This window comes from Vitis riparia, chromosome 5 (genome assembly GCF_004353265.1).
Source record: "Vitis riparia cultivar Riparia Gloire de Montpellier isolate 1030 chromosome 5, EGFV_Vit.rip_1.0, whole genome shotgun sequence".
NCBI classification, from domain to species: Eukaryota; Viridiplantae; Streptophyta; class Magnoliopsida; order Vitales; family Vitaceae; genus Vitis; species Vitis riparia.
In genome coordinates, this window is record NC_048435.1 from 23,215,018 (window position 1) to 23,230,353 (window position 15,336).

The 15,336-nt window shown below is 32.6% G+C and overlaps 3 protein-coding genes across 5 annotated transcripts; 2 read left to right on the forward strand and 1 right to left on the reverse strand.

Annotated features, from left to right (window-relative positions):
* Positions 1-774: 774 nt before the first annotated feature.
* LOC117914042 (DNA-directed RNA polymerases II and V subunit 8A-like) lies at positions 775-7,010 on the forward strand. 3 transcript variants are annotated; one of them, XM_034829201.1, is made up of 5 exons: positions 775-858; positions 2,264-2,381; positions 4,523-4,680; positions 5,962-6,056; positions 6,667-7,010. In XM_034829201.1, the coding sequence occupies exons 2-5, from the start codon at positions 2,309-2,311 to the stop codon at positions 6,776-6,778; spliced, it is 438 nt and encodes a 145-aa protein (XP_034685092.1). In that variant the 5' UTR covers positions 775-858; positions 2,264-2,308; the 3' UTR covers positions 6,779-7,010. The 3 variants fall into 3 exon arrangements, with proteins under 3 accessions (XP_034685092.1, XP_034685093.1, XP_034685094.1); XM_034829202.1 differs by lacking the exon at positions 775-858 and adding an exon at positions 1,194-1,266; XM_034829203.1 differs by lacking the exon at positions 775-858 and adding an exon at positions 1,768-1,854.
* Positions 7,011-8,117: 1,107 nt separating this feature from the next.
* LOC117914116 (DNA-directed RNA polymerases II and V subunit 8A-like) lies at positions 8,118-12,260 on the forward strand. The gene is made up of 5 exons (XM_034829315.1): positions 8,118-8,257; positions 9,322-9,432; positions 10,732-10,889; positions 11,339-11,433; positions 11,978-12,260. The coding sequence occupies exons 2-5, from the start codon at positions 9,360-9,362 to the stop codon at positions 12,087-12,089; spliced, it is 438 nt and encodes a 145-aa protein (XP_034685206.1). The 5' UTR covers positions 8,118-8,257; positions 9,322-9,359; the 3' UTR covers positions 12,090-12,260.
* A 1,886-nt stretch (positions 12,261-14,146) lies between these two features.
* LOC117915314 (probable E3 ubiquitin-protein ligase RNF144A) lies at positions 14,147-14,776 on the reverse strand. Its single transcript, XM_034830867.1, has one exon. The coding sequence runs from the start codon at positions 14,774-14,776 to the stop codon at positions 14,147-14,149; it is 630 nt and encodes a 209-aa protein (XP_034686758.1).
* Between the last annotated feature and the right edge of the window lie 560 nt (positions 14,777-15,336).

The following is a 15,336-nucleotide window of genomic DNA, read 5'->3' on the forward strand; positions in this document are numbered from 1 at the left end:
ATTTATTTTATTTATTTTTTAGAGAGGCTTTAAATAAAAACATTTTAGATAAAAGAGTTTAACAATTTTCTAATAATTAAATTTTATTATTTAAAAATAAAATTTATATATAAAATATATTTATAGGGGTGTTAATTGACGAGATTTAAAGCTTTTGGTGATTTAATGTATTTATACTAAGCTTAAGGAGATCTCAATGAAATTAATCCCTGAAAATATTTATAATTATTAATAATTTTATGTTCCTATAAAATTTCAAAAAACTTTTAATAATTGGATTAGATATTTTGAAAACTTGGTGCAGGGAATCATGGGTTTCCTATAAGAGTAGTGTATTTTTTTAAAATAATTTTAAAAAATTGTAATATAAAAATAAAAAATAGTTTTAAAATTATGGTATTTTTGAATTTTCAATTGCATTGTGAATTCACTAAACTAGTTTTTTTTATTTATTTAAAGAGTTTAATATAAAAATAAAAAAAATGATGGAAAATGTCGCATTTATTTATTTAGTTTGTAAATAACTGTATTTTAATAATTTTTTAAAAAAGAACATTTTTTTAACAAAATTCCGAAATCAAGGGTATTTTTGACAGAAAGCATATATGAGAAAGAAATTTTAAAATATAAAAAACTATTTTTATTTTTAATAAAAATTATTTTCCAAATAAAAATAATAATAAATAAATTATTATTATTATTATTATTTTTTAGAGCTGCTAATATTTGTTTGTTTATTTAATATTTACATTTAGAAGTATGTGACTTGCTTTTCAACTGGGAATCATTCTAGGCTATTTGTTAATAACACCCCTCTTCAATCCCTTTAGGGTTTTGGCATTTGAAGGTTTCGCAGTGGTTAGTGCTCTGTACCCTTTCTGTCTGCTCTTTTTCTTTTGTTTGCTACCTGAGAAAATGTGGGAAAATCTGTTTATTCTGGAAACTGAAAGCACCACAAAGCATAAAGCTCACAACCCTATTGTGGTCTCTTTACTTTTGTTCAGTCTTCTCAGCAACCAAATGTAGGGTTTCCTGGGTTTTGGGCGCTCTTGGTATTATTGTTGTTGTGTTTTCTATGCACCTTCTGTTTGGTTGCCGAGAAAATTAGGGGGAGATTTTTTTTTTTTTTCATGCTTATTTATATGTTTTCATTTTGTTTCAAAAATTATCACGGGAAAAGCGGAAGTCAGTTTACCCTGCTTGAGGTTTCCAAGCCCCCAAAAAATGTTCCCACTTTCCCACCTCTATTGGGTTCACCATCGGCAGGTAACTTTCCCGGAAATGGTTCATCTAATCTGTTTATTTTCCCAGAAAAACACAGGGAAATTAGTGAAATTAACATTCCGGGTCTTTTCCTTTTTTTTTTTTCCTTCCCCTCAAGCCCACTCGTAACGGTTTCTAGGTTGAGCGGCTTCAGTTATTTTCCTCGCAAAATTCAATATAAGTCTGCTTGGTTGCCGGGAAAATATGTGATAACTAAAGAAATTAAGCATTCTGACTCTTCGGTTTCTATTTTTTTTATTTGCTAATTTTACTGTTTTCCTTTCTGGAAATTAAGATGTATGAACAAGGTTCAGAACAAAAATTTTACTCTGGCAACCAAAACTAAAATAAAGCAAGAAGATTAGGCTTTCCTGCAATCTCTCTACATTTGCTCAGATTTTTCAGCATCCTCACTGAGCGTTTCCTTTATTTTATGCATTCTTGTTATTAACATGGCTATGGCTATATTAATTGTGCCGGAAGTAAATGCTCTTCAGGTCAGCTGGCTGAGAGCAGGAGAAAACACCATAAAATGAATTAGGGGCGGGCTTATTGTGTTTGTGTTTTCTGTTTACTGAGAAAGTTGAGGAGGTGAAAGAAAATTTAACCTTGAAGCTTATTTGTATGTGTTGATTTTATTTCTAGAAAAACTAAGAGCTCTCGTGAACTTAGCCGCAAAAGTATAGGCAGGCAGAGTCGATTTTTCCTTTTTCCTGGGTCCCAAAATAATTAAAAGAAAATGTGATAGCTTAAGAGTTATAATTCTTTTGTTTTCATATCTTTTTCTGAGCAACCAAACATAGGATTTGGAAAATCAGTGAAATATTTAGCCTTTGTGCTTAACAAATATGTAATGAGGTAAGGACAATTTGTAGCATAGTAATTGTTGTTGCTCATTAATTCAACAAACTGGTGTTCTTTGTTAGGAATGATGTGCATGCTGTTAATTATTGCCATGGAAGTCGATTGTTCTAAATCTTCTTTCATTGTATTATATCAGATTCTTTTTAGCTGCTAGCTTCTGAGAGATAAACTTGCAGTAACGATGGAGAATACTCTTTTTGGGGACATATTTAAGGTCATTCAAATTGACCCAGATGGGAAAAAGTTTGACAAAGGTATATTTTTGAAGGATTTTTTATGTTTCACTTGATTATTTAGTTTGATATTGGCTAATTTTATTTCCGTGAAGTGCTTAAACAATGACTACCCTTGCTACTAGAACAAAGGGAGGAAATGTTGATTTCTTTTTGGGTTAGAGTTCTCTCTCCTCCTTTGCTGTCCTAGTCAAATGTCAACTGGTATCTCTTTGTTGCAAACATAATGGAGCTATATTGTATTGGATCATTTGATACTCTTCACATAACCATGTTTCTTGATTAAATTATGCTCCATTTGTTTTGGTATATCTTCATGTAGTCTTTGTTAGCCTGATGAAATTTTAATTATTTTTCTTTAGAATAATTTGTTTTTATATAATGAGCCAACTTTTATTTTATTTAGTTCATCATGGAAGATGTCCTGTTACTGATTTTTGAATTTGTGTTGGTGTGAATTTATTTAGAAACTGGGTTGAGTCTAATCTGATGAGATTATCATAGGACCCATACTTGGTTGTTAAGTAATGACCTGTCTATGCAACTAAGAAATAAGGATACCTAAGCATGGGGAATCACACACTTGATAGTTGATTCACAAAAGCTTCTTGTCCATGCACATGGGTATCTATATCAGTAAGCCTCCATTTGCTTATCTATATGATGAAATGAAATGGTGTTCTGATACTGTTCCACATGTTGTGCCTGATTATAATTTTAAATTTGGGGTGGGGATGAAGATTTTTGCTCCAATTATTCTACACACCCTGTTTGAATGTGCTTGGGTCCAGCTTATAGGCTTATTCAGCCAGGTTGTGCTAGTCTTCTTTGACAAGCCCAATTAATTGTAGTTCCATGCTTAGGCTTAGACTATTCACCTATTGTGCCCCAACCCACTTGTGTAATTAAGTGTTAGATAATTCTTTTCTCATAGGTAATATTTCATTTTTGTAACTTTTTATTTTTCCTTTTTTATTTTTATTTATTTTTGGTTTTTTGTTTAGTGGTTGGTTCCCTACTATGACTGAAACTCGAAACCTCCCTCATCCCCTTCCCAATCTCATTTTTTTTTCTTGATAACTGAGGAACCTTCCATAGCCAAGCCCTTAGGATCCCCTTTCCAATCTCTTACAACTTGAGTCAGGCTTCAATGACTAATTCTTATATTCTTTTCTTGGGACCAGGGCAGATGGTGGTTTATAGTTTTAAATCTAAGTAGGATTGTGCTAGTTCAATCCTTAAACTCACTTTTAATCAACATTGTGTGCTTTCTGCTTGTCTATCAAAAGAAAAAAAACAAAATGTAAAATGAGCTTTTTGTGGCCATTATGTGGTTTTCCCATGTGCCAGTCGAGCCTCAGAAAAACAGGACCATAGTAATGACTGTAACTGAGGACATGTGAGAAAGATTTAAACCCTAGTCAATAAGGATGTGATTATGTAGGTGTGAAACTGTCAATTATATATATATATATATATATTTTTTATAACACGAGTGAATGAATTTGAGGACCTGAGTTTGCTGGTCTGATGGTCATGTTAAGGTGGAGTTGCAGACATAACATTACCAGTTAGATCCTAGTCATGCAGGTGTAAACTATTGGGGCCATATGAAAATGGTGAAAAAGAAAAGAAGAGATGCATTGTTTGGGCGGGGGGCGCTTCTGAATAATGGCTGAGTGATTATGATGTGGAAATAGCCTGTAAGTTGCAGGAGGCTCTTTACCCAGTGGAAGCCCCATCTTCAGGGTTCTGGTTTGGTGAATTGGTATTTTGGTAAATAACCTAATCCAATGTTTTAGTTTGCATGAAGAGGCTATGCCTTTCGACCTTTTAGGATTTTCTATATGGTCTATTAAGTTACTAGCTACTTGAGTCTTGCAAGTTGCAATCTTTTAGGATGGTTGGTTGAATAAGATATTATGCATCATGTTTCAAATTCTTGTAATCTTAGATTTCTGGTTTTGCAAAACCTCTTTGACTCCTATCTAAATTGATGGTGCACAACATATAAGGCTTGATGGAACTTTAACCAGATGGGGAAATGATTCTCTTTAGTTTTTCATATTGAACTCTCTTAATAGTATTTAAGAGTACTCTTCTTAAATAAATTATTTCTCTTGGAGTTTGAAGCTAACAATTCTACAAATATTTTGCCTTAGTTTCGCGCATTGAAGCCCAGAGTGAGCAGCTTGACATGTACATGCAGCTTGATGTGAATACTGAGATATATCCTATGCATGCTGGGGAGAAATTTGCAATGTCATTAGCCTCCACACTGGATTTGGATGGAACACCTGACACCGGCTATTATACTCAGGTAATCTTATTCTTCTCATGGGTTCTAATCACCTATTATTTTGGGCTGAGCATGATGAATCAAATTTAAGTATAAACTTCTCTCTAATACTTGGATTATCTTTAAAATGTTGGATTGTCTTTAAATTTTGAGTTCCTTTCAACAACTTTCAAAAATTTTAAGCCTGATTATTCAAGTTTGATAATTGTTCATGGGGTAATGGTTTACATATTGCATAATAGCTTGCGACTTGCATAGCATTGTAACCATGACAATGTTTAATTTACCTCCAAAATGTTTAATGATGGGATCATCTCATTTGCATGGTAGAGGATTACAGGGACACGTTTATCATGTACTTAGTATAATTCAACTTTAGGATGCTAGGATGGATGAGCAGCAAGATGAATGATTGATTGAATGGGAGATGATGCAATTTTGAGAATGTGGAGGACATGGTAATAGGTGAAATGTTGTGGAATGGTGGTTTGTTTGGCTAGAACCAAACGATTAACTGCTGCACTAAGAGTGGTATGTTTCGAGTGTGTCACTACATGAGAAGTCCAAGAAGAACTCTTGTTTTTTTCTAACCAAAATATATAAGAAGAAAAGAGGGATATATAGGACTTAATAGTATAGGACAACTCTTTTTGTTAAGCTGCCTCTACAAAGAATAGCACTTGAGCTTGAGCCTCAGGAACTAAGATAAGTAGTGGTGTTGCCATCTCTTTTCACTTGATAGGCAAACAATAATATATATTAATTAAAAAAGAGCCTGAAGATAGCGCATCAAGGTACATACGATGCATGCAATTAATGCCAAACAAGCAGGCAAAAAGGAAGATGGAAACCAAAAAACAACCTCCCTCTCCTTACTTTGAACTCAACCAACCAACCACCAAAGCCTATCATTGACAGAGTGATTGTCTATGTACACTCTAGCCCTATAAAAAAATATACATATTAAGGAAGACTTAATTGCTTGATCTGACTGCTCTACACCTTTGGAAAACCTCCTATTTCTTTCCTTCTTGAAGTCCACAAACAGACACAAAAGAGAAGCCCTCCAAGCCTGCTTTGTAGCATAGAGGGTGGTTAATCAGGTGGAGGTTATCTTGTCATAGTTTGTCATGTAGCCATTTATTATTCTCTTTGTTTCTGTCTTTAGGAAGATCTCTGTCCTTTCTCTTCTGCTGTACTTGAACCTAATACAAATTCTTTCTTTTTTCTTTGGTTTCTTCCTTGATTATCAAATTATCAAAACCTAATGTTATCTGTGTGCTAAATTTTACCCAATTTCAGGCTGGGCGGAAGTCACTTGCAGACAAATTTGAGTATGTGATGCACGGGAAATTATATAAGATCTCAGAGGAAGGCTCAGGACCCAATGTCAAAGGGTATGTGTACATATATTTTATGCATTTGCTTATGTCTTGCATTTTGCAAGTGTGTTTCTAGGTTCAGAGTAAACATATCTACTCGTATGCACATACTTTGTGCACCTGGCTTGAAGCCATAGCTTGTAAACTATAGAAGTAAATACTTAGGATGGTCATTGTGCTTAATTTTTTCGGTTTAGACAATCTTACAAGTTTATTTATTCAAGATCACACGTCTCTAAAACTATTCAACTGACCTGTTTTATTGTGTCACTTGGGATGCTAGGGTCCTTTTTGGCAATCTTTTTTAACAAAATTTTATTTAAAAAGTCCAATATGAAAGCCAGTTTTGTCAACTTATTCTTCATGAGGGCACCGAGAACTTCTGTAAAATGCAAAAATTTCTAGCCTGTTCTCTGTGTTTCCAATTTGAAAATACCTTAAATTATTCTAAAGAAGTACCCAGTTTTCAATTCAAACACTTGTCAACCGACATTGTTTTTGAAGTTTGAAAACTCGATTCTGTAATGAAGAATAGAAAATTGTTTTTAAGAACGGTTTTCAATCATGCGGTAGATCTTTTGGCATGTTATCTAATTTGGGGTTGGTGTTTTGATTTGGTGGTCAGGGTGATATATGTTTCATTTGGGGGACTGCTGATGATGCTGAGCGGAGACCCTGCGAATACTGCCAAGTTGGACCTTGATCAGAGGGTGTTCCTTCTCATAAGGAAGGTCTAGATGCCTGTTACAATTGATGTGCTTTTGCCCAGAAGCAGAAGCTTACCTCCTGCATGCTTTTACCCATTTGCACATATCATTATCAGAATGTCTGAATTATCATTAGACTCTCGGACTGAGAGCCTTTGTCATCAGATGTATGCATCCACAGTACCAAATCTTTAACTGTCTCGATTACCAACAAAAGCCCGAATAAGAGTGATTTTGAAAAGGGTTAAAAAAAGGCTTCTAATATTTGGTATATATATATTAGAGGCTTGTTTAGTATCTGTTTTTTAGAACGGTCTAGAACAAAAAGTAAAATATGTTTTACCATCAAAAATTATTTTTTGTTTACTGTTTTTCGTTGTTTTTTAAAGATTGTTTTAAAAAATAATTATACAAATATATGGAATGATTAAAAATAAAATATTAGATATAAATTTATTTAGAAAAATATTAAAAATAGGTTCAAAATATTTTAGGTTCTCAATGTTTTCCAAAACATAAAAAAATAGTTCTCAAAAAGCTGTATTTTAAAACAATTTTTGGGGTTGAATATTTGTTTAAAAAAAAATTATATATTTGAAAAATAATTAAAAAAATTATCTTTAAAAATATTTAATAACACAGAAAATAAATTAAAAATATTCTAAGTTTTTAAATAAATTTTTGTTTATAAAATTTTGAAGAATAATTTAAAAATTATTTTTAAAAATGACATTTCCCAATCAGTGTAGAATTGTTTTAAAAAACCCTAGAGCCTGGAGTTTGATGTGTTTTTTAAAAATTTTGGAGAATCGCATGAACCAAGGTAAATAATTTTTTTTAATCATGTTCTAAGAAAAGGAAAATTATTTTGTGAAAAATAAGAATAAATAATGGGAGTAATAATGAGTGTTAGAAAATTTTAATTAAAAATGTTTTTTTTAAAATTATTTTTCATATTTATCCTATTATTTTTAAAACAATCTTCAAAAAATAATTAAAATATATTTAAAAAAAACACCATATTTTCTAGTTATTAACTAAAACATGTGCCTCCTATTTTTTTGTTTTGAAAAACATGTTTTCTACTTTTGCCATAAAACATTTTCTTAAAGGTTTTCATAATTTAGCAAATTTTTATTTAAATTTTCAAATATATATAGATGAAAATGCATGATTTTTGAAATATTTTGTTAGAATTTTTAAAATGGTAGACATGACATCCCATCTTTCTTCTATTTTTTCATTCACATCTATTTTAAAAATCTTAAAAGGGGAATAAAAATAATTTTTTTTCATAAATATTTTTGTGCTATAAAAATGAAAAATCAAACTATATTTTTATTTTAAAATTATTTTCAAATTATTGTCATCTTATTTTCGCAACCTCAGGCCCTCAAACAACATGCCGGCCACTGCCGGGCCTTAAACCCCACCAGTTACCTGTGAGAAACAAGGAGAAAGTAGAGGAAAAACGCAGAAACAGCAGCAAATTGAAGAAGCTATTGAAAGGTAATCTCTCTTCAAAAGGGTTTGTATGGTTCTTTTTTCTTTTTCTTGGGAGCCAAACAGGAAAAAAAAAAAATGAAAATGTAAAATTTCAGCTAAAAACACTTAGGTACTGAGCCCGATTCATCAGTGGAGTAGGTTTGAAGAAATAGTTTGGTTCTAAAAAATTTGCCTAAATCTTTGCTGAAGAGAAATAGGTAGGGTTTTTCAGTTTTCTTTGTGTTCCTTTGTTTTGGAATTCAAGCTTTTGTTCAAGTGCATTTTATTTTATTCTACTGTATTGGTTTTGAGTGATGTATTTGGCTTCTTCTGAGCTTTTGAAAGGTATAACTACATGTTTAATAGAAAGAACTATTGAGTTTGCTATTGGGTTTTTTATTATGTTTGCCATTGTTATTGTTATCCTGCTTCATTTTCCCATGAAGTTTAAAGACCTAACTTTGATCCCCTCTTGTAAGCATTTGTTCCGTTGTGCTTTGAAGAGTACCTAACCTGATCCTGTGGCACAAATTGATCCTTGAAGCTATCTGTGGTTGTTTTATTGGAATCATTATCGATCGATTCTATTTGGGTTTTGATTTCCCTGAATTTGCTTGGATCCATTTCCTTGTTAGTTACGATGATTCTGTGTGTCTGTCATTGTTTATATAGTGGGAATTCGGTATTGGGCATTGTGGGGCACCCTAGCAGCACGGCCTTTTGATTATGTCAGAGAGCACTGCCCCCTGACTAAGTACACAAATCTTTTAAGACTTTAGAATGCTTTTGTACCTTCTTATTTTTAGAAGTTGGAATTGTAATAGTAGATTTGAAATTTAGGCTTAGGGTTGAAATTTCATAGAACTTGTTTTATAGGAAATAAAATCTTCATATGAATATTTTTGAATCTTGACTGGGTGCATGCGTTTTGGACTTTTCTCTTTTTTCTTTTTATCTATGCAAGTGATTTACAATGTAGACTATCAGTTCTGCAGCATGATTCTTGTTTTTCAGGAAGCTCATGTTTGCTGTTGTTTAGTGCAATAGAACCCACTCTTATTCTTCGCTTTCTTCTTTTAATTTTGTAGGTGAATATTTGTTGTCAAGAGATAATTTTGCAGTGACGATGGTTGAAACATTTTTTGATGATATTTTTGTGGTTGACGGACAAGATCCAGGTGGTAAAAAATTTGATAAAGGTATATCTGTTAATGTTTCCCTTAATTTTTCATTGAATTATTCAGTTTGATCCTGGCTCTTCATTCTTGTTGTTTCATATTGAGTACTTAATATGTTATATCCACCTGAAACAAGGGAACAAGCATTTCGCTGCTATTGAATTGTGGTCCTCTAACTGGGTTTCTGGTCCTCCTGAGTGTTTTCAAATGTTAACTAATATCTTTCTATTGCCAATTGCTTTTGAGTGGTTTGAACCTTCTGGCCTTTTTGTGCATTTGATTTAGTATCTCAACACGTTTTTTTTCTTATGAGATGTTTGGCATGACATGGGAACTGAATTAGACCATTTTCCTTAATACTTACCTGAGATAAATCAATTTTAGCATCTTTATTGATGTTTTATATTTATTTATGAAATGATTGGTCTATCCTTGAGATTTCGATAAAGTCTTGTGCTTATAGGAGCTATAAATTGACTTCATTTTGGATACCAGGAGGAATCAAATTTTGCTCTTTTATGTGGCCAAATAACAATCAATGAATGCAGTTCCCAAGAAGCCAACCCGAATGGGTTGGATAGGTCTTGCTAGTTCTAGTTCTCATATCGTATTTTGGAGAGCATTTCAACAAGTTCTTTTACTTTTCTAATCACTTCTTTGTATTAATGGATTTTATGGGTTAAATAAGTGATCTCTGTTTTATTTTATTAAAGTGACTATAGTGATGTCTCCACAATAAGCTGCCAACTTTTCTATTATATGGTATTTGCGCTGAATATTTGAATATCAATTATTTTATCAATAAGTGATAATATAGAAGTTAGGAAATCGCACTGAATTCATTTAAGAGGCTATTTTTGTTTGTGTTATAAGTTTCTGATGGACCATGTGCTTAGCCTGAAAAATGAAATGAAGGAGTGTATCAAAGCAGTTGATGAAGCCACTCCCTCAGGTCTTGTTTTCATTATTTAGTAGATCCTTTTTAACTTGCAGAGTGCAGCCTATTAAGGATCTATAATAAGGTGTTGCACATGTCAGCCCTTTAGGCCTGGCTTATGTGGTAAAGGGTTGGAATGGGGCTGCAGGAGGTTCCAAGTTCAAATCCCAGTAGGGACAAAAAATAAAAAGAAAGTTACCTATCTTCAGTCTTGCTTCGGAGATTTAACCAGGATACAATTGATTTGAATGCTCTACTAAAAAAAACAGAAAGAAAGCTATAATGGGTTTTAACTTGATCAACAAACCTTGCTGGCTTCTCTGAAACATACTTGAATGTTTCTGTTCTATCAAGCTTACTGTTCCATGAATTTGTTTCTTTAGTTTCTCGTATTGAAGCATCGAGTGAGCAGTATGACATGTTCATGCAACTAGATGTGAACATAGAGGCATATCCTATTCAGGCTGGGGAGAAATTCAGAATGGTGTTAGCTCCCACTCTGCATTTGGATGGAGCAGATGTCACTGACTATTTTACTCAGGTAATCTTATTCCTCCCATGGCATCCATATCTAGATCTCATACAGGACTTGATGGTTTTTCTGATTGCGTGATATCGATGATTTACATGGTGCCAATAACCATGCCAATCTTTTCTTTATAATGAGATTATTTTGCAAGGTGGTAAAGAAGCACCTAGTTCGTGGAAGATAACTAATGATCAAATTGGAAATGAAAATATTTTTAAAGGCCTGTACCTCTTATTTCTGTTGTTTGCAATACAACATTGAGATACTTGCTCATTGAACACTTCCCTTGAGATCACCTGCATCTAGAGGCCATCTACAGCTACTACTACTAAATCAACATGACTCACATGCTTCTTTAATGTTTGTCTTGACTCTTGAACGATTTTCCATATTTTCATTCTGAGATTTAGCAATTTATCAAATTATTATATGCTCTTACACAAATTGTATCCTGAATCCAGGGTGAGCGGAAGTCACTTGCAGACAAATTTGATTATGTCATGTATGGGATAATATATAAAGTCTCAAATGAAGGTTCAGGACCTGATGTTAAAGGGTACATATCCATCCTTTTTAGACATTAGTATGTTGCATTTTGTGATTGCCTGTCTTGGTTTCAGAGTACACACCTGCTTGGGCTTTCTACATTATAGATTAAAATGTAGCTCCTAAACCGCTTAGAGTGGGAATCTTACAATGGTCACCATTCTCATTTTTCAGCATAGACAATTTCCTAGTTACATCTATTGGTAGGCCATGAACCCTGCAAGTATGCAGGTCTGTATGGTCTAGGATCTCACTTCAGGTACGAGGTGATCGTTTCAGAAAACAATAAAAAGATATTTTTTAGGTGTAAAAATGTAATGAGAATCAAGGTGGCCTAAGCTCTGTTTGGTGCAGCTCTTAAGACTTCTTTAGCTCTTGTTGACTCTTAGAAGAGAGTGATATTGGAATAAGATGGTTTTGCTGAAGATTTTATCGTAATGGGTTTTAGAGTTTAAAGTTTTTAGTATACATTAAACAGATACTTCATAGGTTTTGCTCTTGCCATCTAATTATGTTGCTTACTTCATTGTTTCTTGTTCGCTTTTGGGTTTCAGGGTGATATATGCCTCATTTGGTGGCCTTCTGATGATTCTCAAAGGTGACCCCTCCAATTTGAATAAATTAGAAGTCAATAAAAGGTTATTTCTTCTCATGAAGAAGGTATGAATCCTAGTAAATGTCTCATGAAACTTAGGTTGCTCCTTGCTGTATTTACATGTTTCAGCATGGAAAATGTTTGCCATTGAACTTTTGGGTTGATCTTCAGACTTATACAGGGTTGATCTTCTTACCTATATATGGAATAATAGGGTTTATTATCAGCAATATTTTTACTCATTTTTTTTCCTTCTACTTCTCTGTTTGGTTTGATGGAAATTATTTCTGAAATTGTTAGATCTAGCCAACATAGATATGAGAATGTCTTCTAATCGTTAGTACTAAACAACATTTATGAAACTAATTACTGATGAATAATTCTAAAAAAGATATTAACATATTTGAACATTTAAAAATGAAGCTTTCATTCAATCATGTTGTGTTGTTACACAAATCTAAAAATTTCTACCGAAAAAACAACTAATTTATTTTGACCTAAGAATCATCTTGTTGAGGAAGGAGACTGATGTATGTAGTCCATAAAAAAGTTACAAGTAAGAAAAATAAATACATCCTCCAAGGTGTGGTCTTCCATTTGCACCTACTATCATGAATCTCTCTTCCACATTTGTTGCAAAATTTCGTTGTGCGTCTACACCAAAAATCAATTCAAGAATTAAGACGATGTTAATTTTCTTATAAAAAGATTGTATAATATGCGTTGAAGAATTGATTGATTTCTCATACAAGATATTTATTACATAGTATAATTATAAGAATTTATTCTCATTGTCACATTTGCAGCCAATTTTACTCAACCTCACATGCTTTGTTTCAAATCCTTAAACCCTCAGTGCTAAACCCTAAAATAGTAGGGTTTCTAAACCCAAAGGGTATATGTTTGGAATGTCGCTATATGGAATGAGAATGGGAAATTGATTCCATTTCCCACTCGTTGTTACGTTTGGTTATTTTTTAGAAATAACAGTAGGAAAAGAAATAATTTATTGTCATAGAAATTAAAACGCACTCTTGTTAGGATGTTGATTCATCTCCCACATAATATCATTATTATATTCCTAATTTTATTTTATTCCTATTCTAGCCTAACAAACACACCCTAAAGTCTAAACCTCGGTCCAAATCCAATCATATAGTACACAAACTTTGCCACAAAGGATGTTTAAAATTTAATTGCTAAGCCTTGAATAGGAGGGTCTTTAAAACCCTAAACCCTAAAGTCAAAAATTCGATGCAAAATGTAATATGTATAAACCCTCGACACAAGAATTAAAACAATTTGAATTCTTGTAGTTGATTTAATTGTAGAGTATGCAATCAATAATTAATTCTCATTATACAAGATATTATTGTCCTGTGATTCTGAGGGAAAGAAAAGTGGTAGACAAGAAAAGAAAAAAAACCTGATTAGCTCCATTCTAGATGATATGGTAGATGTTTAAGAATTGATCACCATTGCATTGGCATCGATCATTATGAAGCTTTCCTCCACATTCATAGCAGAACTTTGTTGAACATCTACATCCAAAATTAAATGAATTATCAAGAGCAACTCGTATTATGGTTTGGACTATTTTACCCTAAATTCCATTTGAATTAACTCTACTTGGCATGAGTTAATTCAAATGGAATCTTAAACCATGAACCCTAAAGTCAAAAGGAAAGCAGGATTTATAAGCTTAAATCCTAAAACCCTAATCCATAAAGTCAAAATGAATGTAGGTTCTTCTAACCTTAAAACCCAATTAACAAAATTCTAAATTCTAAACCTTAATGCAAATTGTTACCACAAATCTTGTATGGAAAAGATACACAAGATGCAATAGGAGAGTGAAAACTCAAACTTGGCACGAGTTGAGTTTTTAGACCTTGAACTCTAAACCTAAAGTCAAAATAAGGTATGATCTTTTAAACCTTAAACCCGAAACCTAAAGTCAAAATAAAGAATAATTTTTTAAACTTAAAACCATAAATCCTAAAAGAAAAAACAAGAATATGCGATCTTAAATCCTAAAACACTAAATCTTAATGCAAATCGTAAAACACTAAATCTTAATGCAAATCGATTATTGTAAACCCTTCTATCGAAATAGGAAAGAAAAAACTCAAAAAGAGAAAACAAACTTGCAAGAAACATTGGGGCAACCTTCAACAAGCTCAACACAATGACCACAACTAGGACATCTACTCCACTTCTTGGTCTCCACAAGCTCCCCAAACAACATATCATTCACATCTCTCATCTCTTCCCTCTCATCACATCGATAACCCGAATGCCATGGACTCTTACACTGAAAACAAAAGAGCTTCTTACAATTTGGGCACTTTGATCTCCTAACATTCCCCCCACACTCATTCACTATCAACACTGAGCAAGTTTGGTTAGGGCAGTAGCATCTTTCAAACCCTAGAAGGACCACCTTCTCGCAGAGGAGGTCGGACCACTTAGTGAAGAGTTTTGCCGGAAGGATAGGCAGGTAATGGAGAGGGTCTAAGAGATGGCCACAGTCTAAGGCAGGGCATGCTACATCGGGGACGTACTGGTCTTCAACCTTGACTTGAATGTAGCTGGCCATGCAGTCCATGCAGAAAGAGTGAGTACAGTTGTGGTTGTTCTTGAACTTCTTGTTTGATGAAATGGGTTCAATGCATATCTCACAGGCGAGGGTTGAATCATCATCTTCTTCTTCATCTTCCTGGTGTTTCTGTGAATTTTTCTGTAACAAGTTTCCCATGGTGGATGCTTTCTTTGAGCTTGCAGTTAAAGATAAGGGTCCTTTTACTTGTTCTTATTTTATAGAATTTGTTTTGTGTGGATTTTTTTTAGTCTCCTCTTAGGATTAGAATTCCATATCAAAGACTTTTTTAATACCTGAAAGCGTTTTCCTGTAAAGATTAGAATTCTATTTTCATTTGAAAACTGATTTTGAAAACACTTTTTTTAAAAAATAAAAATAAAATTAAAACATATTTTTTCAATTTTGATAGCAAAAATTCAAAAATTAAAAAAAAATAAAAATAAAAGAGTATAAACTTTTTTTTAGTAAACTAGAAAATCTACCTTTACAATTCAATCACATCTTTTTTATTTTTTTAGACAACTGATGAACCTCCCATAACCAAAGGAAAAACAAATATTTTTTAAGAAAAAAAAAAAAACATGTATGAAAACCGAAAACAAAAAATTGTATTTTGTTCTTAAAAATAGAAAGAATATGTTTTAGTTATTTTCAATTGTTTTATTTCAGAGCTATTTTAAAATATAATTATATAAATATAAAAAATAATTAAAAAT

Bases quoted from the DNA above. Each gene is read 5' to 3' on its own strand.
- LOC117914042 (XM_034829201.1), top strand. From the start codon at position 2,309: ATGGAGAATACTCTTTTTGGGGACATATTTAAGGTCATTCAAATTGAC. The intron at 2,382-4,522 runs GTATATTTTTGA...ATTTTGCCTTAG, and splicing joins TGGGAAAAAGTTTGACAAAG to TTTCGCGCATTGAAGCCCAG. The intron at 6,057-6,666 runs GTATGTGTACAT...TTTGGTGGTCAG, and splicing joins TCAGGACCCAATGTCAAAGG to GGTGATATATGTTTCATTTG.
- LOC117914116 (XM_034829315.1), top strand. From the start codon at position 9,360: ATGGTTGAAACATTTTTTGATGATATTTTTGTGGTTGACGGACAAGAT. The intron at 10,890-11,338 runs GTAATCTTATTC...TCCTGAATCCAG, and splicing joins TCACTGACTATTTTACTCAG to GGTGAGCGGAAGTCACTTGC. The intron at 11,434-11,977 runs GTACATATCCAT...TTTGGGTTTCAG, and splicing joins TCAGGACCTGATGTTAAAGG to GGTGATATATGCCTCATTTG.
- LOC117915314 (XM_034830867.1), bottom strand. From the start codon at position 14,776: ATGGGAAACTTGTTACAGAAAAATTCACAGAAACACCAGGAAGATGAA.